This window comes from Spodoptera frugiperda, chromosome 3 (genome assembly GCF_023101765.2).
Source record: "Spodoptera frugiperda isolate SF20-4 chromosome 3, AGI-APGP_CSIRO_Sfru_2.0, whole genome shotgun sequence".
Classification (NCBI taxonomy): domain Eukaryota; kingdom Metazoa; phylum Arthropoda; class Insecta; order Lepidoptera; family Noctuidae; genus Spodoptera; species Spodoptera frugiperda.
The window spans coordinates 3,944,570-3,972,108 of NC_064214.1; the positions used below are offsets into that span (position 1 = coordinate 3,944,570).

At 36.4% G+C, this 27,539-nt stretch overlaps 1 protein-coding gene across 3 annotated transcripts in view; it reads left to right on the forward strand.

The window, feature by feature from the left end:
* The window catches only part of LOC118273947 (furin-like protease 2), a 168,598-nt gene that overhangs the window by 79,152 nt on the left and 61,907 nt on the right, over nt 1-27,539 (forward strand). For all 3 annotated transcript variants that reach the window (XM_050707784.1, XM_035591224.2, XM_050707785.1), the window contains one exon: nt 23,041-23,395. In XM_050707784.1, the coding sequence (XP_050563741.1) occupies nt 23,234-23,395 (162 nt within the window). In that variant the 5' untranslated portion in view covers nt 23,041-23,233. The remainder of the gene's footprint in view (nt 1-23,040; nt 23,396-27,539) is intronic.

The following is a 27,539-nucleotide window of genomic DNA, read 5'->3' on the forward strand; positions in this document are numbered from 1 at the left end:
AAAATGTATTGCAGCAAACAATGCAATTACAGTTCTCAGCCGACTTTTTTCCTAGCGACAATTACAGCGATGTTATCGTGACTTTATTTCAACATGAAAACGAAACAAGCAAGTATCCGCAACACGTAATAATTGACTTGTCGCTGTATCTAATTGCTGACCTTAATACAAGCTATCTTTGTAATCACAGCGTATTTTTGTGTCGCATAGCAAACGAAAAATACCAGCTCACACTTCAAACAAAAATTGTAAAATTCCCTCCGTCAGTTGTGCCAACTAACAATGTGTACACACACATCGAAGTCAATCATCTCATACGTACTCGCTACGTACATGTTTGATATCAAACATTTTCACGAGAATCGAGTCTAGTTTGCCTTTCGCCAAAGCGAACTGACAGCCTGACTATTACAACAAAAAGGAAGCGAACAATTCATACCAGTTGCGTACAATGGACACGACTCGAAACAAAAGCCTAACTGGGAGTCAACGTCCATTGACACTTTTTAATTGAACCGAACCAGTGTTAGTTCTAACATCGCGAGCATCGGATGTGCAAATGGTCCGTAAATCATTCCTCTAGTCAGTCCGTCGAGTCGGCTATCTCGCTCTGTGCCAACTAACGACCCCGCATTCGGAAATTGCAATACTCATATGTCACTATCCGTAGTAGAGGAGCGCTTCTATTGATGCGGAATGCATTGCTCTCAGTGAGGCGACCAGCATTCTTCGATCTCCGGCTCCTCCGCCGACACTTTGAGGCACAAATCGACGCGGGGTGTTTCCTTTAATGTTCATGTGTCAAACATAATTGGTCGGATTGAGTCGCCAGTACATACGGAATGTCGCCCCGATGACCGTTTAATATTTCAAATGTAACCCAGATATCCGGTATCCAGTCAGTTGCTCAAAATTATGATTCGACAACATGAAACACCTTGAATATCGGCTGATGAACTAATCACAATTGAGTTTATGATTGCTTCAATAGTCCCATCAATAGTTGAAATGAAACGGGATATAGATTTATTATTTTTTTCTGTAGGTATATGCTTTTGTTATTAAGATCTGATGTTTGAGATTTGATTGCATTTATTCTGAAAAAAAAAAAGATTTTTTTTTCGCTCCAAATGGTTTTTGTAAAAAAAAATCAAAGATTTCGTGTAACAAAATGTACAAATAAATTAAAAATACTGGTTGTCTGTGTTTAAGTAACTAAATAGAAAATTGCCAAAAGAAGCTTAAATACAATTAATGTACAGAAATAAAAGAAACTGGGAAAATTTGTCACGGGGACAAGACTAAATAAATAGGCCCATTGAGGTTAATTTAGGGCCCCACTGAATTCTTTTGTGGCCTGTATTAAAAACGGCCCTCGTTCAAACAGAAACATTTTCTGTTACCTTTTTTGAAAATTATTCCCTCTACAATGTCACTTGAAATAAAACGGGTAAAGTAAAAATATTTTTATACAGAATTTTTCATTAATTTAAAGCGTGGACTAAGACCATGTCACGAGACCCACCTCGGCTGAAAGAAAGGAACTATGAAAAGATGTGTGTAAATGACCTACAGTCGTACATTGAACATCTAGACGGTTCGTACTGAGACGTGACTGACGCAGTTTCCTCTATCATTTAGCCTTACGGTGATTTTCCACAAGATATGTGCTATGTAGGTATGATGATGATGATGTAATAGCTAAGCTGTGAAATTATACGACCGGTTCCACTGATACTAAGATATATAGCTGTAAGATGTGCGATGAAGATGCGCAGCTCGAGTATGCGATGATGTATCGATAGTAGGGAAGCGATCCATAGCACGCATCTTTCCATATAAAAACATAGCTTAGCTGAGTCCATTTCTACCAGTGCTAAGCTATGTGTACCAATGAATATGATTGGTGGAAGCCAAACGCATCCACAGTGACGTAGCTTAGCACATATCTGATGGAAAAACAGCCTTATAGCCTAACAACTATACTAACATTGTACATTATCGATTCCGTTCTGTATTAACATATTATGTGGGTACCGTTGGTTTCCACTCTATTATTATTCAACAGCCCGTATTAATGTTGCCATCTCCAGACATTTCATTGTTATCAGTCTGCATATGTAATGTGACACATGTAGTTGACATAATTACTGATTTTGTCGCGCATCTTGTATTAAATCATAATATATCTGCAGCGTGCGTCAAACGACACTTGATAGTGCCCATATCTGATGCCAATAATTTATCATTAATGTTACATGCTCCAAAACAGATGCAGACACCAACCCTACTAGTTCCATAGTGTCCTAGGAAGCTTCAAGCAATAACGTAACACCCTATTCGTCTCCTGAGTAAAACAATCCAATTTAAAAAGAATTTTCACGTGAAGACTAAGAATTTAAACTAAATACAAATGGAAAACGAAGCATTCGTTCCCAGCACAATTTATCCATTTTGGAATATATTCTGCTCGGCTCACTTTATTGCGCATTTTAAAGTTTCAACTAGTCTAGTAAGTCGATTTATGTCGTACGTACTATTGTTCTCTTATCATAATGCTCCCAATCTTTGTTCGTCATCTCGTTAAAGTCCAAACGTACCCTTTTCACTGAACTTTACTCTCCCTATGCTTAATAAATAAACCTTCTAATATAACCCTTTGTCGCTTTCTCGTGAATTTCTCCAGCCCGGTCACAGTTTTATGAAAGGGATACCTTACAATATTATTATTGGGAGTTTATGACAGCTTCTGATCAGTATATCACAGATATTAAATTATTTGAGTGTGTGGTATGGTGTATATGTAGGGGTGTCCCAATTGAATGCTGACAAACATAATCGATGAGCCTCAAAATGTTGACGCATTGAAAACCAGTGTAGCAAACTTTCCAAAGCCACCATTTTCATCAACTAATGCACTCTGTATCAGTGATATAGTACTTATTTATTTGTATTACTCAATACAGAGCATTGAGCACAAACGTTCCTAGTTATTCCAAAATTTTCAGTGCGAAAATTCATTTAACTCTAACACGAATTTTCGCACAGTATGAACTGTATAACCGGGAGCCGCAATTAAAAGTTTGCTTAGAGAATATACGCCAACATTTTGATTTAAAGTTAGAGGTTTCGCTCGACACCCATACCGTGGTGAGAGCTCACTTTTTACATGCCACTTCAGACATTTTGTAGCACATCCCTTATGTATCGAGTGTTCGTTGGAGTTGCAGTGGATTTTAATTATTGTTTAAAATTAATTAGAATAACCAAGCCTAGTACATTCATGATGCATTCCTAGTTAGTAAAAGGATGTATAGATTTACGTACAATATTGTGGTTCAGGAAACTGGAACTTCTTAGACTGTTTTCTTTCGTCCACTGCTCAATACAGCTCAATGGACTAAGTTATTAGTAGCTAAGAGTAGTAATGACTGTTTAGTTTAAGTGCGGTTTGCGGTTTTCCCCACTTTCCTTAATAGCCGGCTCATTAAGGATCGTGACAAGATTGTCAGCTAAGATTAATGTGGTTGGAAGTCTTACTGTTCCCGAAGAAATATTTTTATCTGTCATTCCGTTTGAGTAGGCAACTTGGCAAAGGTAAACTGAAAAAGTTATGGTTCGTGAAAAACAAAGTTTTAGTCAATACTGGCTTCGCTAAATTATAATCTTTAAAGACTTCGACATAGTTATTGTATCTAAGTGGAGTAGTAGTTGCACAAACACGCTGTCAGAGTGTTACATCTTGAACATCGCAATCGAATAATAATTAAGTACACCGCACTAACAGTAATCTACAAGTGCTAATACATTAAATCTACACAAACGAAGCGAGTTCGAACTTACGTGTGCATTTACATTTCCTTTTGTGCTGAACAATATGAAGTTTTGTTTGTTCGGAAAGTTGGCAGTGGACAGCATCCATTCCATTAGTATGGAACGGAAAGTTTGTGGTTATTTTTAATTAATACCGGGGCTGGAGTTGCGCCGGCGGCGACGACGAGGGAATTCACAGGGAGTAATATCAGAGGTTTAGTAGATTAACCAGCTACTAAGTAGCGGAAACCCTGCAGTTGTGCACTTTATTGTGTTAGCGAGCTTGTGTTTATGATTTGTGTGTTTGTTATTGCCTTTATTATGTCTTTTAGAAGAGAAGCCAAGCTTGACGTTCTTGTTGGCACAGCTTCTGCGGTTTTTAAATCCGTTTTACACAAGTTTCAATGGGTGTTGCCAATTGATTTTATTTCTGCAGTCAAAGAAGAATTGGAAATATGTCAGATAACGAAATAAAACCGCATATTGGTCACTCTTGACATATTCGATGTTTATTTTGGATTGAAATGCACGTTGATATATAAGAGACATTTCTCAAGTTTCGCAATTAAATTACGATATTCATTTACGATGCACATCACAATTAATTTGTCAATCGTGGCCTCTCACGGTGGTAATTGTAGCAGGAATTCTGTTCAATGCTCATTAGCGTTTACAGCTTAATTGGAGCCGTTACAGCGATGCGTTCACGGGAGCACGTTGATGCTCAAATTATTGAAGTTTTCATTGCATGTGAAAGAATGACGCTGAAACAGTATTTCGGTTCATTAGTATTGAAAGAGGATACTGCATACGACTGTAGTTTGTACGCGATATTTTATCAGGCTCATTATATTCCTGTGTGCAAAGGTGAACTTTATGATCGCAACTTTGACTTATTCCGTACCCGTGTGGTGCACTTTAAGCATCAGAAGTAGTATAATATGTTTTTATTAGTTCGTTCCTGAGTTAAAATTGAGTGGAAGGTTGGGTTTTCTCTAAGTCAAGTGCGAGATCCATAAGTCCTCAAAAGATTGAGTAATATGCGGTTTTTTCGATTTCGATTTTTGTTTATAAATTAACACAGAATCTGTTTTTGTGGCAGGTGACAGATAATACATTTGATTCGTATTTCGATTCGACCAATAACAACTTAAAGACTTGTTATCCATTTTGTAATATTTAAATCTAACACCGAGGTAACCGCAATTCAACCAAATTATATTCAAGTGCCTACACAAATAATGACATTCTCATTCGTAGCTCGACTCCGGAAACTAATTTGGTATGAACGTTACAAGTTGCAAATGTTAATCGAATCTGTTTGCGAGGACGCTATGTGTTTCGCAAGTGAACGCGAGTTGCCTTCACGTCAATTAGTGATCATCGTTGCTTAACGTGCGTATGTTTAGATGGGAACACCGATCTCAAGCACTTGGATCCCGTCCAACAATCCGACTGCTTAACTAAAATGATAATGTAATCAGAATGTATCTCCTCCATTATCAGAGGATTTATGAAGGAAACGTTTGAAGCAGCCATGAAATAATGATGTCAGGTACGTTATATTTTCCTGCTACGTGATGCAGTTTCAATTACCGCTATGAACCTTTTTTACTGCCAACATATAACCTTCCTAGTTAGATAGAATCACACTATTCAGTTTGTTCCAAAACAAACACTCGAAAAAGATGATAATCTTTCTTTTCATAGAGTCGGAAAAGCATATTCATAGGAACATGGAACATCGCACAAAAAGAATGATGTAACAACAAAGCGTTCACAACACCAGTTTCTTTAGCAACATTTCGGATATTCCTTTGTTAAAATTTATCTTGCTTGTAAAATAGTTTGCAATACAAACTTGGTAGTTCAAAAGTAGGTTCTGTGTAGGTCGGCTGCGATGCGCCGAGCCGCTAATATTGCAAGTGGCGTGGAATGCTCCAACTTCTCTTAATCAGCCGAGGAGATGTCGCCTACAATAGGGAGACGGCGCAGTCTCACTGACAAGGACAAATACACGACAAATTTATCTCAAGCAAAGGTTCACAGTAACCGGAAGATATTTTTTACACCGGGACTGCAATAAAGGATAATGAAAGAAAAACAAAAGTGGGTGATGAACCCGAGTCTCGGTCGTTAACGATTTGTCTACAGAGCGTTACCTTTTTCAGGTAATTTCCTTTTGTGTTGACATAATTTCTTAATTTGATTGACTGTTCCGTTGGAGCAGTGAAAATGTGACTACAGGAATTTAGCTCTGTTCTGAAATTTGAACAGCACCGCATTGGGATTTCTTAACTATGGCAATAGAGGTAACTTGCAGAAACTAGATGTACCTACTAAAGAGTGAAGGAACTCTGCAAACTTCTCTAGGGAAATGGGGGTATTATAAATGCCACAATTTAGGCCATATCATGCCGCTACATGTAATCAGATTAAGTTAAACTGCTTCATATCGCAGTCTCACGTTATACGATCGAGTTGTTCATAAGTTATATCGTCCAAGGCCCCGTGAAGCAATCTCTGTTGGTGAATGTAATTCGATTAATATTAAGTACATATATTTACAAAATCGTATTTATTATGAGAATCTTATCCTTGATTTATAAACTGGTGAGAGTTAAAAGGAATTTTCTAATTTGTTAGGTATTGTAAATTAAGCAATGACGCATGTGTTTATTAGAAAACTTTCTAATAATTAAAATATTTTGCTTAATGTTGCTATCGTGGTTCGTGGGGATGAAAGATTATTTTTGTGTATGATGTGAAACGCAAAACCATTTAAGATACCTAAGTTTGTATCCTTACTTTTCAAAACCTAAATGTATTAAAAACTTAAAAAATAAAATCTTGTTCTGAAATTCTCGAACAAATTTCTCGGAATTCAGTTACTTTGTTAAGGGTCGAGTAAATCTTCACCCTCATTCATATATCTTCATATCCCTTTGAAATGCGACTCAAAGAATTCTTAAGTGATTTAAAGTACTCATGACCGTGGTAATCCCTTTTACTTCAGCGACATAACGTGCTCGGTATAATGAACAGCTAAGACACAATATTTCACTCCCCGCACACACGAGCGGAGAGATTCAACAAAGTTGAGTATATTTTAATATCCAGGACTTATCTTAAAATATTAGTGACGCGTTGCGACGCTAGTGTTCATAAAAGCTACATTTGGGATTAACGTAGCTCCAGGCGGAACTTAGCGTAATATGTAATATTGTGCTAGTGTCACAATCCGACCAAGTTTTCACTTGGTATTCAGCTAGTTTTAGTTACAGACAACGACTAACCGATACGGAGAGCGGACTGCAACCAAGGACGTGTGTATTGTAGCTAAGGAAATTATGGGGCAGTAGTTTACTGTGAATTGTTGAGAGTACTGCTTGAAACTGCACGGGCGAAACATAGTGGCTTATTTAAGTGTCCGCCAGAGACATATTGCTACCAACTACATACACTTACTGCTGAAATTAAAACCGATGTTAGTTGGATCGATGTTGTATTTTTTATATTCAGTTTTAGTCTAAACTAAGACCGATTCTAAGATTTGGACTGTAATATTATGTTATAAGCTTCGGTCGCAAGGCTATTGCCCCATTTAAAACATTTTTACCAACATCGCTCCTTTGATTAATGTAAACACCTGTTTATTAGTTAGAAATTTGCGTTGCCACGAACAGCTCAAAAGACCAACTGAAATTGAGTTAGTGTGGTTATATACTCACTGTTAAAGCTTTATTGAAATATGGCGTGTTCGTGTTTGTTCTGCCTGTCAGTATTACAATGTAACGTACGTTACCAGCGTACTTGAATGCAGCCGAGGGGTTTATTTTAAACCTAGAAATAAAAGAGTGCCGGCCGTGGATTTACTAGATTTATTTTGCAACGATTTAGCTGGATTTGTACTACCTAGCTGTGCAGTTATATGGGTATTTTAAACTTCTTTCAACCGTTAACGTAAGCATTTAAAAGTAATTGCTAGGAAAGTGATTTCTGTATACAATCAATTAAATCAGTGTTCTTCAAAGAGTTTTGGATCTTCCAATTAGTAGTCATAAAATCGTTTAATTGCTGAAAATAAACGCGAATAGATAAAATATTGTTGTCGACGTTCAAGGTCGATCGTTTTTGCCCCCGAAGACGAATATCACGAATGAAACGATGTTTTTAAGTTGCAATACCTTTAAATACCTTTAGAGTATGCTTTTTGTACCGGGTTCACATTGAACGACCATTTACATCGGTTGTCACACTAAACGACTACTCGTCAATTTTTTTTATAGAACTGAGATAATATGTTTTTGTTGGTATTCATTTAGCCAAAGCAATTTTATTTTGACCTTTTGCTGTCATAGAAATTACTTAACCCTGACATTTGAGAGAAAACTAAAAAAAAAACCGTTTTCAAGTTACGCCAATTAAACAATATGGCCGCTATCAGGGACAAGTGCCCGTGGACTTTGTGTTAGTTTAGTGGGTCTTAATTGAAATAATATTCCTTTGTCTTCGAGCCAAAGGAGATTGAGGGCGGGACGTGCGGTATTTTCGTTGTTTTTCCTCTCTCGAGCAAATGAGAAATACTTTTCTCTTTGTGACATACGACGCCGACTGTCCGCCACGGCGGCTAAGTACCGACAAAATAGAAAAAGCTCACTCAGTAACATTGCCGTGGAAGTTCCTTCACAACATAATATTTACTCTGTTGCCCCGTCGCGTCGCGTCGCGGCGTTAGCTCAGCTAAAGGTGTGATTAAATTCCCGACGTTTGCACTCAGCCACTGTTTTAGGGTACAATTAACAACGCAACTAATTTGTGGATTGTTATTGCAAGCAAACAGATATACGACTCTGTTTATTGGGTTTGCTCGTTTCTTCGTTTTCTTGGTGAAAATGTTGCTTGTTGTGCTACCTGCTACCTTAGTTTTTTTTTTGGCATGAATTGCTATTATGTTTTTGATATTCAAGAAAGTACATCTTATGTTTATTAGTATAGTGAATACAAAATTTCGTCCAAAGAACTATCAAGTTTTATTAGGCAACTAAACGCTTCACAAGAAAAATTAAGTTCTTTTTCAACAACAATTTTGTTGCCTAATCTTCCCTTAGCAAAGAGTGATTAAAACTAAGTGAGTATATTTTTCTTTTCATGAAACGCGATAATTTTTGAAGCTTTGTTTCATCTAGGCACAGAAGTTGTGAAACTAAAAGTTGGTCCGAATCGCAGCCGTGGGCGGTACTTAAAATCGAGTTAACTCATTTTAAGCGGACGTAAATTAAAAACGCTGAACAAAAGTTTCGCTCAAAACGAATTACTTAACGGGCATAAATAGCCGGCTGGCCATTATGTTGATTAAGCAGTGAATTAGCTCTGATTGTTTAGGAGTTGGTTGATTTTAAATATATTTTATAATAGCTATATCATCGCTCACAAATGGCCAATAAATGGGCAATGACCGCTGTAACTATAGGCACTTTCATAAATGCTCTTTGCAATTTTACTATGATTGTACCATTACCATACCATATGGGTGTTGACTAATTATAGCATTTTGATGTCTCATTCAGTGTCATTGGCCTGTTTTTGGCAATACTAGCATGAGTCGTTGCTACAATATTTTGTTTAAATAGCTATTGAGCGAAAAACTAGGTACGTTGAGCAACTGTCCATCACTTAAAATAAAATATGTACATAGTAGCTGCTGAATTGCCGGATTCTACCTGGACAATTAACAAACTCAATAAAAAAGACTAATCAAATAGACGAATTCTACTAAATAATGGAATGAAAATAGGAATGAACCATTATCCGTTTATCTGATTTAATCCATATACGTGCTACTGGTCCTCGCAATAACGATAGACTATTCGTTCCAAAGGTTACAGTTACAGGCCAATAGGCAGCTTAAGCTCCACAATTTCCAAATAAACTGTTACATTAGAATAATAGAGTTATTTATAATCAGGATCGCGCTTGTTCCAGTCACGTGCGTCTCGTCCGGTGAATATTACGACAAATGGAAGCGGACACCCCGGATAGTTTATTACTGCAGATAACATTAATGTTAAGGATATGACCTACGGCCCGTTTGACCTCTGATGTTATAATTTATGATGTTAACTGCACGGTTTATCGGCTCGCATTATGTCTCGACCCGATTTATGTTGAACTTTGACGGCCCCTAAGTTGGACGGTCGTTCCACTTGATTGACTCAATATTTATGCCTCATTCCATTATTCTCGGCATTGTCTAACTCCTTGATTTGCTTTCAGCCACTTTGATATAGCATTAATAAATAAACAATGAGAATTTATTAACAAGAACCTAAATTCAACAAACAATAGCAGCTACATGTTTTAGAATTCTGTTTCGCTGTAATGCTGCTAGTTCTAGTTAGTTTGCTATAAAATGCTCGTTAAAAGCTTTGTCATAAAAGCCATTTTGTATGAAAACCATAATTCTTCCCAGCTTAGGGAACACTTGCTGAATAGCAATATTACTCGGAGCAAATAGTAATATAATCACCCGTTACAGTGCTATAACGAAAATACGCAAACGTGGAAACGGTTCACTTTTCCCAGTGAAGCAATTTTACCCAGTCGAGTGTAAATACACTGTAACATTGTGGTTTAAACAAGCTTGAAAATGATTCAGGACGCTAAGCATTGTAAATATTAGCTAGATGTGCCGTCCGCAGCTGACCACAGCCGTCACGGTGACAACGACGCGACGGCGACACGAGGCGACGACGCGCGACGCGACACGCTCGCCACGCTCGTCAGATTGCATCTCACACCGTCAACGTGACCACACATAAATCGTCCACGTTCCCACACCGTTACCTACCATTCCACACACCGAAATTGAATTATACGAAGCCCCGGATTTTATATCTATTAGGAAAACGCTCAACGGTCCCCAGGGCGAGGATTTAGATACCGATAACTTTCTCATTTCCTTCGGGCAGCACCAACCGTTACTTAGATGTATAAAGCTCAATCCCTCGTGACAAAAAAGGCCGTACGGTACAGCGTGTGACTTTGAATTAAGCTATCAATCTCTTACCTGACACGCCGCTTACACGTTTATTGCGCCATATTTTTATATCGCTTAATATAGATACATATATCAGATTTATCCGTCGACGGCCGCTTCCGTTTGTCCTCAGGGACCAAATAATCAATTACCTACTGTGGTATCGTAAAAGTGTTTATATTGATGATAACCATTTTGGATTTCAAAAGCTCTGTAATGCTTTGCGCTCTATGAGAGGTTGTGTAAGACGAATATTGTGTGTGACGTTGATCTATTGAGCTGTACCAACTAAGGCGAAGCTCCCAAGCGTTGTGATTAGCAGAGCGTAGATACTCAAGTATCTCATGCTTGTTCACACCGACATCAAACAACCACCTAGAGAGAATAGCTAATAAATAGCGGTTGTAGAAGGCTTAATTAAAATAATTTGGCACATGCACTCCACGCTCCAACGTGCCTGCACTACCTACACTTGATCAAATGTTCACTTTGGAAACTGTGACAGCAAATATTTTTGTATCCACTAAGATACAGGCGACGGTAGCACTGTGAATTTTAATGATGTTTTAAGGCGCGCGGCAGTGCAGCGACGGTGAAGCGCGCGATTTGGTACGTCTAATCCGCGGGAGCTTCAGAACGTGTTTGTGTAAAGTTTTCCATTACATTAGAGTGAGCTGACTGCAGCGCACTGCCTCCGGAACTAGAACAAATGGACGGCAGAGCGCGCTCGGATATCGTAACTGCGACTGTTATTGTAACGGATGTAACTTTGGATAAATGTCAACTGTTCTCGAATTTACTGCGCCACCGGGGCGACTCGCGTTTTATTAGCTCGCTTTGCATACATTACACAAAGTGAGCCGATACATGAGCGGACGTGAATAGCTGCGACAAGAATTCTCCGCTCTCCACGAAATATATTTTGAGTCGGAACCACTTTTCGTCTATTTCTCTGCAATTTTGCAAATAAAAGCTTTAAAGTCTATTCACTAAATTATATTCAAAGTTTAACGCTAAAGAATGAAAATTGGCTTCAGTGTAGTTCACGCGAGTGAGGTAACAACTTTTCCACTGTCCAATTTGCAAGAAATTCTCCCCATTTCGCGTAACCGAAGTAAAGAAATAGGATTTGTTGAAGATCCCCCTCATTTCTTCTCCATTATTCTGGATTTGACTAACATCATTTTTGAGGCTTTATTAAATGGCTTAGATGAACTTGGAGAAACCTTTTGAGCCGAGAAGCATAGAATATTTTTGGGTATATTTTCCCAGTACTGATGCGAGTAATTCCTGAATTTGATGGTATATCTTCATATTGGTTTTATTGAGAAATTCGTCTTGGTTCTGAGAATCGACCTAACTCAATTAGCGTCTATGTGTGGAGTGGTCTTAGACTGTATTCAAAGGCGGCACGGTTACCTGCGTTCCGTCGGAGCGTCTAATTCGAATTGATCGGTAAGTGCAGACACAGACGTCCATACTTCGACGTCGCTACGTCAGCATCTTGCTAATGCCTAGTGCTTCCTGCCAGGACTTTGATCGAATTATACACAGATTGCTGCCTGAACAATGAAAGACGTGATTCCAATGCTTCGAGATTCATACAAAGCTGGTACACCAATTGGTAGTCATGCTATGTGGGTTATGTATAAGTTTTTGTCCTTATACAAAAAGGATGGAGTATAGAATACATTAAAAATTTGTGTTTGGTCTGAGCTGTTCGGTAACTACAAAGCCTCATATCATAGCAATTAGAATTTAGATTTCGTGCACAATAGCATCTATTATTATCTAGTCTAGAACATTCTAGTATTAACTAGAATTTCCGCCTAATACTAATTACACGGAAATCCTATTAAATAATTCATAACCAATTAAGTTGGTGGCCAAGGACCAAACAATACAGTGTTAAGCTACCTCTACCGTTTGTACCGCATGCTATTATAGTGCTTCAGGTTATCTATTTAAGGATCATAATTACTAAGTAAAATTTGTGTCTGACCTATAGGAACATCCTTAATTATGATTATATGAGAGAATATTTTTATACCATTATTAAAACCTTAGTAAAGGTTAAATACTGTGTAGCATTCTGTGGGTGTGTCTTCTAACAACATGTTTCAGGGAAATTCGACGGTAAGGAATAATAATCCGTTTTGTTGATTTTACTTTAATAGCATTGAAGGCAATGTAAGGTACCCAATACTTAGGTGGTAACAAAAATAAATCCTATTTGTGGGTTTAAATGAAATAAATAAACTATTTGTTAGGAAATAAAAGATCTACCTATAGAATTTACGAGACTATAGACTCTTTGCGATCAGAATAAAGACTATGGAACCTAGTAACAGTTCTTCAAACAATACCTACAACACAAAGCTTTCCTCCTGAAAATATACGATCGACGAAACGGAAACATTAGCAGTACATTGATATATTAGCATTTTAAATGGTAATTTGTGAATATATTTTTTTCCCGTACAAACATTATCTGACAGGTATTTTGTCAGGCGGAGCGCTTATATCGAGAGTCCCCGAGACAAATTAAGGCGAAGCTCAGACATTACGGTGTAATCGCAGCAATTTACGAAAAGATCACGTCGCCGTTGTATTTTTACACTGGTCGTTTAAAAAAATGGTCACGACCATATATTTTTTTTCTTCAGTATTTTTTTTTCTGCCCCTAGTACGATGTAAGCACTGTTAGGTATTCAGTTTAGTGCGAGTCCTTTTTTTCTCTAATGTCAATTTTCTAAATTGTTTCTTTTATGCCTGTACTTAGATGAATAGTTTTAAATGGGTTTGGTGCATTTTGACTTAAATTGAATGAGTGTTGTACTTTTTTGCGGTTGATGGTAAATTATAATAGTATGCTTAAATATATTTTTTTATTTAGATTGAGAAAAACAACATTGTGTTTATGCTAACTATGTATTTTTATACAAGCATTCTAATAACTAAAACATTCCGCAAAATTGACCGAAAAAATCATGCATGAATGCATCACAAAAAATACCAGACGAATCACGCTAACTAATACGAATAAAAAAAAGCAAAAAAAAAAAAAATGCAAATTCAACACAAAACCAAACACATCAGATTGGAGCTTTACCAAATAAATTGGAGAATGAATTGTGATTTTTTATCGAACAAATGCGAAACAAAATAGGAGCGTTTAAAAATTTCGAATTCCGAAGTACTACAAACAATGAGAGCAATATCTATTGACGAACGTTACAGCATAGCGCTCGCTTGTTTACGTTTTAAACTCGCTTGTTTGTGCCCATGCTTATTGAATTTTGTTTCGTATTTACTTTTTGTTTCCATGTATGTAGTTACTAAGTTTTTTTATTGCTGGCTTTATACTATTTACACAGAACCCATTTGGATCATGACGTCTATTGTGTAATTTATTAAAGCCATGTATCACAGTTTCAACAACACTTATCGATTAAATTACTTAAAACATTTATTAACTAAGTTTAGCGACAAACTTTGTTTATTCACGAAACAGATTTTACTAATAGATACCTACCAAAAAGTCTCGAAACAAACTAAACGAATTCGTTGTCGTTTTGAAAGCTTTTTGTAAATGACATTTGAAAGTTCAAACAAGTTTGATTAGGGTAAATGATTTGACTAACCTCAAAGGTTCTCAGACTGACAAATGTCACCGCAAACATTGTAAAACAAAAATACAGTTTATTATTCAACTGAGTTATTAATTAAACTTCAGTATATCTACGAGGGCCGAAAAAAAGTAAACGTTTTAATTTCGGATACTCGAATTTAATAGAGTTTTATTAAAACGAAACGTGATTAAAAATTTTGTTCTCCAATTATACGGCCTGTCAAGAGTCTCAAGAACAGGCAATTAATTTCTTTTCTCTTTTATTCCAATTCATTTGCAAAAAAATATACGAATATTGGGCAGAAGAACTTTGAGACTGAAAAGCTTATTATTTGTAGAATATTTGAAATTTGTTTTAGGGACTTACCTGTGCTCTTGGCTTGGTCTTAAAACCGAGTGTAAGCTTATTATGAGTATGCATGTTAGTATGTTATTAACAAGGAATTTCTCTGTAAATATCAGTGCTCTCCAAGCACATGTAACTCATAATAAAAATATATAATGTATGTACCGGGCTAAAAGACACCGTATCTCAACTTACACCATCAGATAATTATTCTAATTATGTTAATCCAGTAGACTTATCAGATAACGGTCTACACACGTCAACCTGCGTCCTGCATCCAGCCAATAATAGCATTGATTTCTAAGGCACCACATACATAAATGTCATAAGCATCACTCAATTACAGGTATGTTATAGGTAGGGGGGATGTAAGGGCCCTGCAGGCTATACCCTTAGTATGTAGGGGCCCCTTGAGCCGATACAATGGGGCCCCTCGACCGACGACCCACTCGGCAGTTGTGGTCTATCTCGCGTGATATAACTCCGATCATCGGTTGGGGAGCGATCGATATTAGATTAATAACGACTTGATGGTTAGCTTGCTCATGTATGTCTGTATTTGTGCTTGCCGGACATTAGATCAGTGGTTGATAAGACCATATTGTACGGCATATCAAAGCCAGCAAACAAGTTAGAGCCAATAATATGATTGCATGTTTTACTTAACCCAAAAATTTTTTAATTATAAATTCTAATGCATCATAAAACAATATTCTTGCATGTCAAGACTACAAAAAATACTTAATTCTTGTTAATTTACCCCACAATTAAGATAAAGACAAAAATTAAAATATTAATTGCGTATTTATGCAACTTGACTCCTTACTCATCGTACACGAAAATCGTTATTTCTAGCAACAATTAACTTATTTATATTCATTACTTGTATTATTAATTACTGTCATATTTACATAATTGCCTTGGTTAACATAAATTTGCCCTGGCATAATGACTTCACTGAATTATTCAGAACCCACATGAATGACCTTGAACTGTTCTTGTTTATCTTAATTTTTTGAAGTTATTTTGGTTCAGTACAGTACTACAAACGGACAGTTGGTGAAGTGAACTGTGTCAGAGAGGACGTTACGCTGTCAGTTCCTTGTTCTATCATCGGTAAAGTAAACTAAACCTAACTTAACATAACCGAAACGATACGACCTTCAAATCCTCAAGAAAAGAGCGTATTCCTTTTTAAAACGCCGGCAACGCACCTGCGGCTCCTCTGGTGTTGCGGGTGTCCATGGGCGGCGCTGATCGCTTACCATCAGGCGACAGATCTGCTTGCTTGTTCCCTATTTCATAAAAAAAAAACATCAGGCAAAATATTTTTTTATTTAGACTATAAAACGCTCTTTAAAAATGGAATCGCCGTATCATCTTTAAATTGTTACATTTACGGAAGGCAGACGATCCGCGTAGACATATTTAGCCAAATAAATTCTTTAGCTTAAGACTAAGTGCCAAAGCAAGTTGGAAAAAAGCCAGAAGAAGAAAACTGCATAAGTACCAATTTTAAAATTATTATTTTCTAGGTTCTGCCACCGGCTTCGCCCGTGTTCTCGTGGGATAGAAATTGCCTATGTATTATTCCAGACTATAATCTACCCCTGTTCTAAATTTGATCTCGATCCCTTCAGTAGTTTTGACGAGGAGTAACAAACAAACATACAAAGTTTCGTATTTATAATATTAGCAGGATGTGATTTTTAAATTTCTTGTCTTGACATTAGGCATAAAACATCCATACATAAATCGCTCTTTCTAGATATTATTCTTTGTCACTTTTATTCATCCGTGTAATATGGTTACAGTGCCTACCACTAGTCTTCATCTGATGGCCATATCAAAGTCACTGAAGTTGCTCCACAAATGGCGTATAAACATGATTTTCTCCGCCAGCCGATGTCCGGACGAATCTCGTGTTTGCCCACAATTGGGTCACGTGGTCCACGATCCACATCACTAGTGCACTAGTGCTGTACCACACATTTATAGTTAACCGAACTATTAATTTTTAATGCCTCTCTTTATGGCTGTGTACTGTCGTTTGTGGTTTATACAGCCAGTAATGGTAAACATAAGCTGATCGAGAGTACTCATAAAGGCTATTACGACCATTTTAATTTATACATCGATATTTAGTTCTTGGTTCACTTTAATTGAAATACCTAGTTTTGGATACATAAATGAAAACGATTAAATTGTTCTACGATACAAATTAACTATAAACAAACCTTTGTGGGAGGGAATCAAAGTTTCTGAGAGCTTCTGAATGTCGTAGACTGAAGTCCGTAGCGTTTACTGGCGTAGAGCTTCGTAGCCGTGGCGTAGCATATTGTGCTACGGAGACCGCTCTTGGAACCACGTGCTCCGGCATAATAAGCCGACTTGATAATGCCTATTGTTTTAACTGAACTTACTATTCTTGTATTAAAAATGTTTGTATGCTTTTTTTATATAGTTTGTTTGTTATTTTTTGACTTACGAATATTTTAGGTATGAATAATAATTAAAATGTATCAGGCTTGGTAGTAGCACTTTTAAAATTCTACGTACTGTGAAAACAGGCATACCTACCTCTTTTTACAAATTACTTACCTATACTTACTATGGAATATCAAAAAAAAAAAGGATTCACATTTTAAACCTCAACCCCTTTGTAACCAAATTAACAGCGTGATGTCATGCATTAAAGCAAATTATTTTTGTTATTAATTAAGTAATAATACTTGTGTATAGGTGTGCTTGTACTGACTCATTGTATGAACGAGATTGATGTTTATAATTAGCTTTGTTTTTCACTGCAAAAGAGCGATAATTTGTACGCAGCTTTAAAATTTCATGTTCACATAATTAATTAATTTTAGCACTGATGTGAATGAAAACAATATTTTGCTCTTATTACAGGTGACATTGACGAACATACATGTTTTTCATTCTCTATAAAACAATCAGAGAAGTAAACATCTTTACAACTGCTCTTCGTCAGTTATGAGTCATATGTAAATAGAAGCCAACTTATTACCATACTTCGGGGACAATTCCAAACCATGCACTAGTACTAGAAAAATTGTAAACTGAAAACCCCAATAACGCGTTACTCGATCAAGGAATTTAACTCAAAACCTCTCACTCGACAGTTATACTCTTGATATCCAAGTCTTTCTAAAACAAGCAATCTAACCATTCGATTCAAATTTAATCAAAATTGTTAGTTTATAGGCACGACTACACACCAATGTATGAAAAACCAATACAAGTTTATACCTATTGAACAGTCACTTGAACGTTAGATGTGAGTAAAGATTATGCAGAGCGAGACCATGATATACTGGTTTTATATAGCTATACGTGTATGTACCCGTATGTTCCATACTTTCGATACGAGAACTAACTTGCATATTTTACATACATATGCGCAATGAGGTGCATATACAAAAGCGAACAGTTCTCGTTGGCTGCAGTGCGCGATGCATTCGATTACGAAAGAGCCGATACAGCGAAACTTTATCGATAATATACAGCGCTTTTACGTACAACCAGCTCGTCTGAAGTTTGCAATTAACACACGAACTATTGGCTTTAGCTAAACATTTCGAAGAATTGCAATGAACTTGTATGAGGTAGTGCTTGCCAGGTTGTATTAGATTGTGCTCTTATGCTATGTACATTTTACTGTTGTGTTTTGTCCTCAAAGTTACCTACTCCTTTGGGAACAAAAGGCGATATGTTACGTTAATTTTGTATGTAATAAAAATACATACACAGGCACGCTTTTCTTTTATGAAGATCTAAACATTATCTAGAATAATAATACAGTTGTTATTTATTTCATAATTCTTTATAGTTATAGTCTACAAGTTTTTTTTCCATAATAAATAGGTTCGGTTTCAAACAAAAACACCAATAACGAAGTTGTGGTATATTGCTGCGTAATTATAGGTCATTAGTGGCATCGCATAAGGAAACTTTGCAATCAGCATCGTTACTATTTTATGTTTCCTCTACGTCCCGACGTTTATGTGCAGCAATTTACTTATCAAAAGTACCTACTTGAGTTATTACACAATTATATTCCGGTATCATTTAAGGATATACTCGTAAGCTAGGAATGCATAGTAATTAATCCCACTATCGGTAATAGCGGTCGATGTTAGCCACGTCACCGTTTATTTGCACGGTGCCTGTTTGATTTGGCCCGTGCACTCGAAGGCCCCGTAAATCAAGACCAAATTACCTTGACCTACCAATATTACCCTCTCAACCCTTTAGTTGTTCTACACCGTCAGCACAAGAAAGGGGCGGGAGGTCGTGTTAGATTGGACGTTATAATGGCACTTGTGTTTCGCAAACGATGTTTTATTCATGCCGCGATGCTCGACTGCTGCGAATAACCGGCTAATTATTGAAGTGTTCGGCGCTAAGATTTAGGCGCCTCGAGGAATCCATGGCGCAGCTTATTATTAATGTGCCGCTTCACTTGTCACGGTAATAAACTCCTGATATGTAGGCATTTTCAATGCTTGCACAACGAAATTGGTAACTGAATTCATTACGGTAATGTCTTTGACTTATCTGATGTTGTCTCTAATTTATATTTCGACTCCAAATTCGGTTTCTGGATACAGGGAAAATTTGATCGAGAAAATACGAATGAAATGACATTTTCTGGTTAAGGAAAAACGTGAAACTTAATTCCGTATTCTTTTTTTTTTGTTATTTAACGTTAGAAACCGTGAAAACATAAACCAATTTAACGATAATTAGTTACGTTAAACCATTTCGTATGAGGCAAATTGCTTTGGATATTAAGTATCTGTGTTATGGCATTGCAAAAGTGACTTCTTACAGCTGTTAACGTAACTTGATGGTACTTGTCATTACGGCGGATGAGGCGGCCAGATGCGTTTTACGAAAATGAGATGAAAAGGATAATGTTATAGACAACGAGGGGTGACGTAACTAAATATTCAAAAAACATCAATTTTTTTCAAAATGTTCTTGTTTTTTTTTCTTCTCCTCAATTTTTGTGTTTCGAGTTAAGATAACGTTCAAGGGCAATTTACCTGAAGTGACTGTCATCTGCTATCCACTATGCACTTTAATATCCATCATTCAGAGTTTTATTTCCTTTATATTTGATTTTAAAGGATCACTTAAACGATAGAACAAGTAAGTAATCAGAATAAATACGTCCGCGCGATATTAAGTCGTAAATACCGAGTAGACCCCCAAACCCCGCAATGTACCGATTACGTAGGCTAATGAAATTATCCTCGCTATGGCCGAAATTAATTCGAACGACCTCGAGACCTTTTAAATATTGCCCCGAAGGGTGAACGCGTGATGCGATAAAAATACAACTTAACACCCTTCCACTGATGTCGTGTTGATGTAGATTTTCATTTATCTGGACCCTGCAAACTGTTATAGCATTTACACACTGATATCTGAGTTAATGGCTCATCCTGATTGGTGGAGTAGGTTGTATTAAAGAGTGTTGAACAAAAAATGTTTTTGTAGATTTAAGTTAAAATTGTAATTTAATCCTAATTTTAATTCAAAATAAGAATTGCAATTCGATAAAAAATTTAGATTAAAATATCGGATGCTAGTATATTATTGTTATGCTATACAATGTGATAGGGATGAGACTTCTAACCTAAGGCTGATACTACATGTAATTGTATCAACAAAAAATAATAATATGGGGTGTCACATTGTATATTATTGTTATAAAAACACAACTGGTTTTAAACGTATCATTATTATAAAAAAAAAATGTTATTTTACACGTTCCACTTAATTTTTAATAGAATGCATTTATTTATCTATATTCTTTTACTAAAGAAAACAAGGCCACCACTTTTGATTAAAATCATGATCCAGAGATCCTAATATCCTGCTGCAGCATATTGTCATAAACACGATATCTTCAGTGGAAGCCGTTTTCTCACGAAACCCTCAAAGCATCTCGATACGAGGATAAAAATATATTGCACATATAATATTATTTCCTTCGAGTAAAAGGTGCATGAAGAAGTATAAGTTTGCTTTGATTGAATTGCCTTTTGCCTACAAAGTCGTATGTGGTATGCAGGTTACATTTTATAAGACGTGAAACCACTATATTTTTAGGTTAGATTTCCTTTCAGATTATTTTCGTAATAAGTATTGGAGTTATTTTGACATTTTTAAGGGTGCTTTTTAAAAAGAGCTAGATATGTTTTATAAATCTAATATTATGTAATTTTTTCTTTCATTTTGCGTAGGTTGTGTTTGTGATTGCACAATGAAAAAGTATAATATGCAGGTATATGTATGTACTTGAAAATCATTACGCCACTCTACTCGTACAGCTCATGATCAAAACCGTGAAACAAACGTAATTCTTCGTACAATAAATTCATTTGTAATAATTTACTTACCTGCTTGTATTCAAGTTGTTTGTTAATACTATATAATTTATAAAATTTCATAAAATTGAAACGTTTCACGTCAAAGGTAACATTCACATGACATTCAAACATGGCCGGTGTTATGTATAAATGACGAGATGTGTATCGAATTTTCGATGCATGTAGCCTGATTCCAAATATGTTCCGCAACGGTTGTACGGTATGAAAATAAACTCCCAATTACTGTTATTGATATGTTATGATAAATGATTGATTGATTCGTTGACTCTCTGTTAAATATTTCACATATACGCACATATTACGTTAACGTGTTTGTTTTGATACAGGTTTACCGGTTTCCCGTACATTGTATATGTTGATGGATTGTTTTTATTTGAAAGCGGCTAAAAACAATTTTGTAGGTTTAGGATATTCAAAATATTTTTACTTTGTGTCGTTTGGTTATTGGAGACAAGCGTGACGGCTTATTTTTATTTTTTGATTTTTGATATACATTTATGAAACAAACACTAAATGTAAATTTATCCCACAATATATACTCGGATCAGCCGTTTCTGAGTTGGGTTCGTGATGTATGTATTTTTATTTTATTATTACAGTCGTATGACATACTAAATTATTATGTTATCGGCTTATTCACGTAACGGTCTTGTCTAAATTAGCGTCGGTTTATATTCGACCGATGTAACATGTTGTTATTAGGGTTAGTTAAACTTATATTTTTTGTATGCTTTAGGTAACTAAGTGCGTTATTTTATTCGTGATAATTTTAATACTGTCCTTTAACTTAAGTGCAATGTAAACCAAATTATTACGGCTGGGTGTTTTTTGTGCAACACATTTTTTCGTTTAGTAGTAGTTTTTGCAGTAAACGAGTATGAAACAACAAAGTTTGAAATATAAGTAAATATTTTAAAGCAAGTAAGTATTGTCTCCGGAGACAGTTTTTAGCCAGCTTCGAAGTCAGAAAGCAAACAAGTTAAATTGTTTTTATTGCACCCTCGGGCACTTGTGGAAATACACGTGAGAAAAAAGCTTTTCTTAGTTGTGAGTGGAATTACTTGTTGCCTTATACGAGTGCTACTAAGTTGCTACGATCTTACAAAGATTACTTTGAGAAAATGTACCTCCTTCTTTTTAATGCAGTCACTTCGTTTTTGCCTAACCTATTATGTACGGAAAATGTTGAGATAAAAGATAATTAAGGGAATAACTGGTTCTTGATTTTATCTTTCCAGTGCCTTTTAATTTATTCACAAAGACAGCTATAAAATAGAAAGACAGGCCGACAAAGGCAAACCGGCGCGGTAGCAGGGGACAAAGAATTTTGCTCAAAGGTTTTGCTTTCACTCGTAACGGACGTCAGATAAATTTTCAAATAAAATTTCATAAATATTTTTGATATATTCACGGTCAGGCTTTTCATACTTTGCCCGCGTGGCTTATCTGGATTATCTCGGGATTTCCCACGGATTTTTTTAACTTGTTCGCGTTTGTGCGTCCGCTTATTGCGTTTTATCTGGCGCGTGATTTGCCGTGGTGCCGCCCGCGCTTCGCCAAATATGTTTATCGCACCCTAAATTCCCCTTTATGTTTATGGAGTTCGTTCGAACGTAAAAAATAATGCTAAATGAAGAGCGGAGCCCGCCGCGGGAGTTACTCTTTATTAAAATTTAATATCTTTCAAGCACCTTTTGTGTTCGGAAGCGTGGGTACACATTACAATTACAGAGATCCTTTTAATTAAGTTGTTCGACGTGAAAGCCTAATTTAATCATTTTTGTTGCAGGTATAACGAGGTGGGATGACACAGTGTTCGACTAGGTCAACAGTGAAGACGTTCGGGAAATATTAGTAGGTGTGTTTGATAAAAGTGCGTGGGAGTTCCTTATGACAAGGACTGAGTAGTTGGAACGCGCGGTTGTTATTGTGTCGGTGGGTTGCAGATGCGGTTGTGATTGTGTAGTGTAGTGGTTACTGTCATGGTGACATCATGGCGCGCGCTGGCGCTGCTGGCGGCGCTGCACGCGTGCGCCGCGCTCCCGGAGCCGGTGTACCACGACCAGTTCGCGGTGCACGTGCCTGCAGGCCCGCACCACGTCGATGACATCGCCAGAAGACACGGCTTTGTCAATCATGGACAGGTAAGACAGAGTTTTCCTTCTTAAAGATATCACACTATGGTTATATTCTCCGGTGTCATTGGTACGATTTTAATAACAATTTTGTCATCTACTTATCGTGCTCAAGTCCTACAGGAATTGAAATTGGGTGGCAGTCATCTAGCTACGGAGCCAAAAGTGCAGTCTTAAAACCGATTTAGGAATATTTCGTAACAATAAAGTGTTTGTCGGTCTGTAAATAAAGTAATGTGCGTACTTCCGCAAACGTTACGTTAGGTACTTCTACAAAAATCGTGATTCATGATATACTTACCAACTCTTATGTGATTATATAAGACACACATTATGGTAAAGTTTTCGAGCGTATCCAATTAGAACGCAATTACTTTTCTTTATGGTTTGTTTTGTTTTGTACCTACTTACCGCATAAGATCTAGGAGACATGACATTTCTTACGCTACGGGGCGCTAAGGTTACAAAAACCATTAATTATAATTAACTTTGCTTTCGTTAATTAATTATAATTAGGCCTTTGTTGTAGTCTAGACGAGTAATATGGTCCCTGGCAACCAAAGAGCTAATTAAGTTAAATTTTCTTTGTATTACAGAAAAATGTGTGAAGTAAGAAAGGAAAAAAATGACAGATTGACAAATATACCATTAGAAATTACTTTTAAAAAATAAGTGCAAAATCTTAAGAGTCTCAAAACCTTGTAATCTTCTCGATATAACTTCAATTTACTGATTACGATCTAGGTAGTTGTATTCTCTTTGGTTTTTAAGAAATAACTCGATAGATAATTGGAAATAAACCTTAATCTTACAATTGTACATATAATAATAACTCATAATATATTATAGCTGTTATAATTCGGTGTTTTAGTTAGTTTTGTTATTACAAAGTTGACCAATAGATGGCGGTACTAGTACCAAACGTGGACGTTTCAGGTACACATGCACATACAAGGTTTTAGGGGTATAATATTATTCATTTGTATAAAATAAATACGTAGAACTAATTCAATACACAATCTTAACATTGTAATGTCATTAGTTATATGGGTATTCTTACTGCATTCCATATTAAGAAAGTCTATATTACGTATTTGCGGTTTTAAGCTTTAAGCCCTAAAATAGAAGAACTAATCTACAATAATCCAATAGCCAGACTCTTTTATTAGTAGAGATGCCCGACTATACCTACTTGCGTTCTTCGCATGTCTGTCTGTCGCGGCCATCCAATTAAGTTTTCTCAAGTGATTAATGGTCTCCTCTATATCTAAGGTTTTATATAATGTTCAACCTTTTTAGTACGAGTCTTTTGATTGTACTCACAATGTCAGACGTCCTGTTCAATTACGCGTAGACGGATTACGTGTCGTTTTATTAAGCTGTTGTTTAACTACTTAATTGTTTGATGTATTCATTATAATCTCGTTTGGCATGTTAGGTAAGTGAATACGTTAATTGATGGAAATTTAATTTGGGATGCTATAATGGGGATGATAATAGTTTTGAGACAAGCGTAGGCGTATCTTAGGTGACTAGGTATTGTATTTAGAGTGACTACTATTTATAGTGATGTTTTTGTTTATGATGTAAAACAGTAGAGTTATCTCTGGACCTTTTTAACTAAATTTGGTTTTAAGTTATTTGCGGATGTCCAGGGAAGGTATGTTTGAAAGGTGAGAACAAAATGTTTGAGGCAGTACGAAGTTAGCCTGGCCAGCTAGTGCTCTATAAATAGATCGTAATGACCTTTTATTTGCGAATGGTCCTGAGCCTTAAACAGATGCGGTTAAATATCGGTCTTATTCAACAGAATGTCTTCGTGATTGTCACCTGTTCATCACAATCTACTAAGAACGATAGCATATTCTTGTTTAGACCAGTTTATAGACTGTTTAGGATTCTGATCAGCCATAAATGGGTATGTAGTTGTGTACATCAAAACATCTCAAACAACGCATGTTTATTAAAATATAGGTACATTTCCTACCACTATCCACTGAATACTTATAAAGCTTTTAGTATTAAAGAGTATTTTAGTATGTTTAATAAACCCAGTACAAGGTAATGCTTTGATTAATATTCTAATATTGAGTCGGGTTTTATTTATGGCGTTGGCTCTGCGCTTTCCTGTTCATTATGTTTTTTATCTACCCGTTGTAGATTGTTTATCAGCTTAGTGTAGAACCTGGAGTCCACTAGACAACATTTGATGCGCGACACGTTGCATAGTCGCTTAGTGCGGATCTTTTGTTTAACATTCAGGTATGGCATGTTATTCTCTGTCTACACATATAATTTTGCTAGGTAGATATTGATAATATTATGTCGCTAGAGGAACTCAGTCATCGCGTCATGACGTCTCCTCTTAACTATATTTGATGCTTAAATATTTGTTGCACCGAAATAAGCAACAAAGCGACATTCGTTGTGCAACTCTGGCGAACTTCATTACCCGTCCGTTGTTCAGTGGTCACGAGGCATTAAGGTAGTGTTTCAATTAGGCACAAGTTATATTTAGGTCTGTACTAAATCTATTCGGTGACAAAGGACTAAATGAAATTAGCCAGGTATTGCGTGATAAATTGTAGATATACGGCCGTAATGAAGGCGAATAAAATTCCTCTGGAAAATTTCACGGAAAATGTAGGTAGATATTACAGGCTATTCAAATTAAATACGACGAATTTGATACTAAGGGCGTTTGCTCTGTGTTTTTGTATTTTGTTTTTCGTTGTTGCTTCTTTATCCCCATTAATAAACACAAATCAGCAGATTATACAAGTGGACATTATAAATAGAAGTACGATTGAATGTCAATGGAAATATCTTTAAATAACTACACAAGAAATAGCACTGTTGTTTTATTGATTACTATGAATTTGAACATTTTAAAGCTAAATTGTGGTTGTCCCTAGCACATTGTAAATGTTCAATTGATTTTCACTTAAACACAAGAAATGGGACAAGGGGCGGTGTTTCGAATCATTCATCACTCGTAGTAATATTTTCCTTGGTCACATTGCTGTTACAATTAATATTTGTCCTGCTTTGTTTATTTTCCTATCGCCTTCTGTTTTTTATAAAACTTTGCATTATAAATGATTTCTTGTTATTTTTTCATACATTCTTTTGGTATATTTCAACGTTTATTCCGGACCACAAATAGCATCTACTTAGGTAGAACCCTAACCCTATAAATAATATAGCAGGGCCTATACATTAACAGCCTGTAACGACATTATCAAACAATGTTAGGGAGAAAACTCGATGGAACACAGTTCACGTCGTTATATCCATCAATTAATTTCGACTCGAACACAATTCCGACAATCTGTTAATGATTTATAGCGACAACGGCCTTCAAACTGCCGAGTTTCTAGCTGAAAATTTGACAGTCGACTATTTATTCAGGTGGCTTTTGGAAATTCACATAATTTCACTCCTCAAGTCCGCCACAGCTTCAACTTGAACGCCAGAACGAAGAGTATGAAGCTACTCGATGTTTGTCTTAACTTCTGCCTTGTATGAAAAGGAACTCCTAAGAGATTTAAAGTATTCATTCTTGTCTCGTGCAACATGTACAGCGTCAGGTAAGTTTTTATGACAGCCGAGCGGTTTACCAACTTTCCCCGTAGTTATACCCATTTCAATGTCCATAGTCGTTTGAATCTTTGAGCGTTACACCGCTGCGATCGCAACGACCGATCTCAAATGTCATGCGCTGTCCAAAAACTGTTGATGCCAACGTTTTCCCAAATTAGATTTTTATCTCCAATGCGAACCGATCATCGGAACGAATGGAATTGAATTCGAAACCGGGAAACGTATCGCGGAGCAGGTTGAGTGCTCAGCTCCGGCCTCAGCTGGGAATAACCGGCGACTGTTCCATGAAACACATTGAAACATTTCCTGTCGCATTATCGACTGTTTGACTCATACCAGCAACATGTAAGGAGATGTTCGTAGCACATGTCTGGGGAAAACGATATAGGCCATCATAAGGGTTGCGATTTTGAGTGTGCATGCATTATTAATTTTCCGGATGCCGTTGTACTAAGCTTGCGCTACTTATGACCGCAGTTTTTTTGTTTACGTTTAAATACATTGTAGAAAATGCTTCTGTGAATTACATAATGTAGTTACTTACCCACGT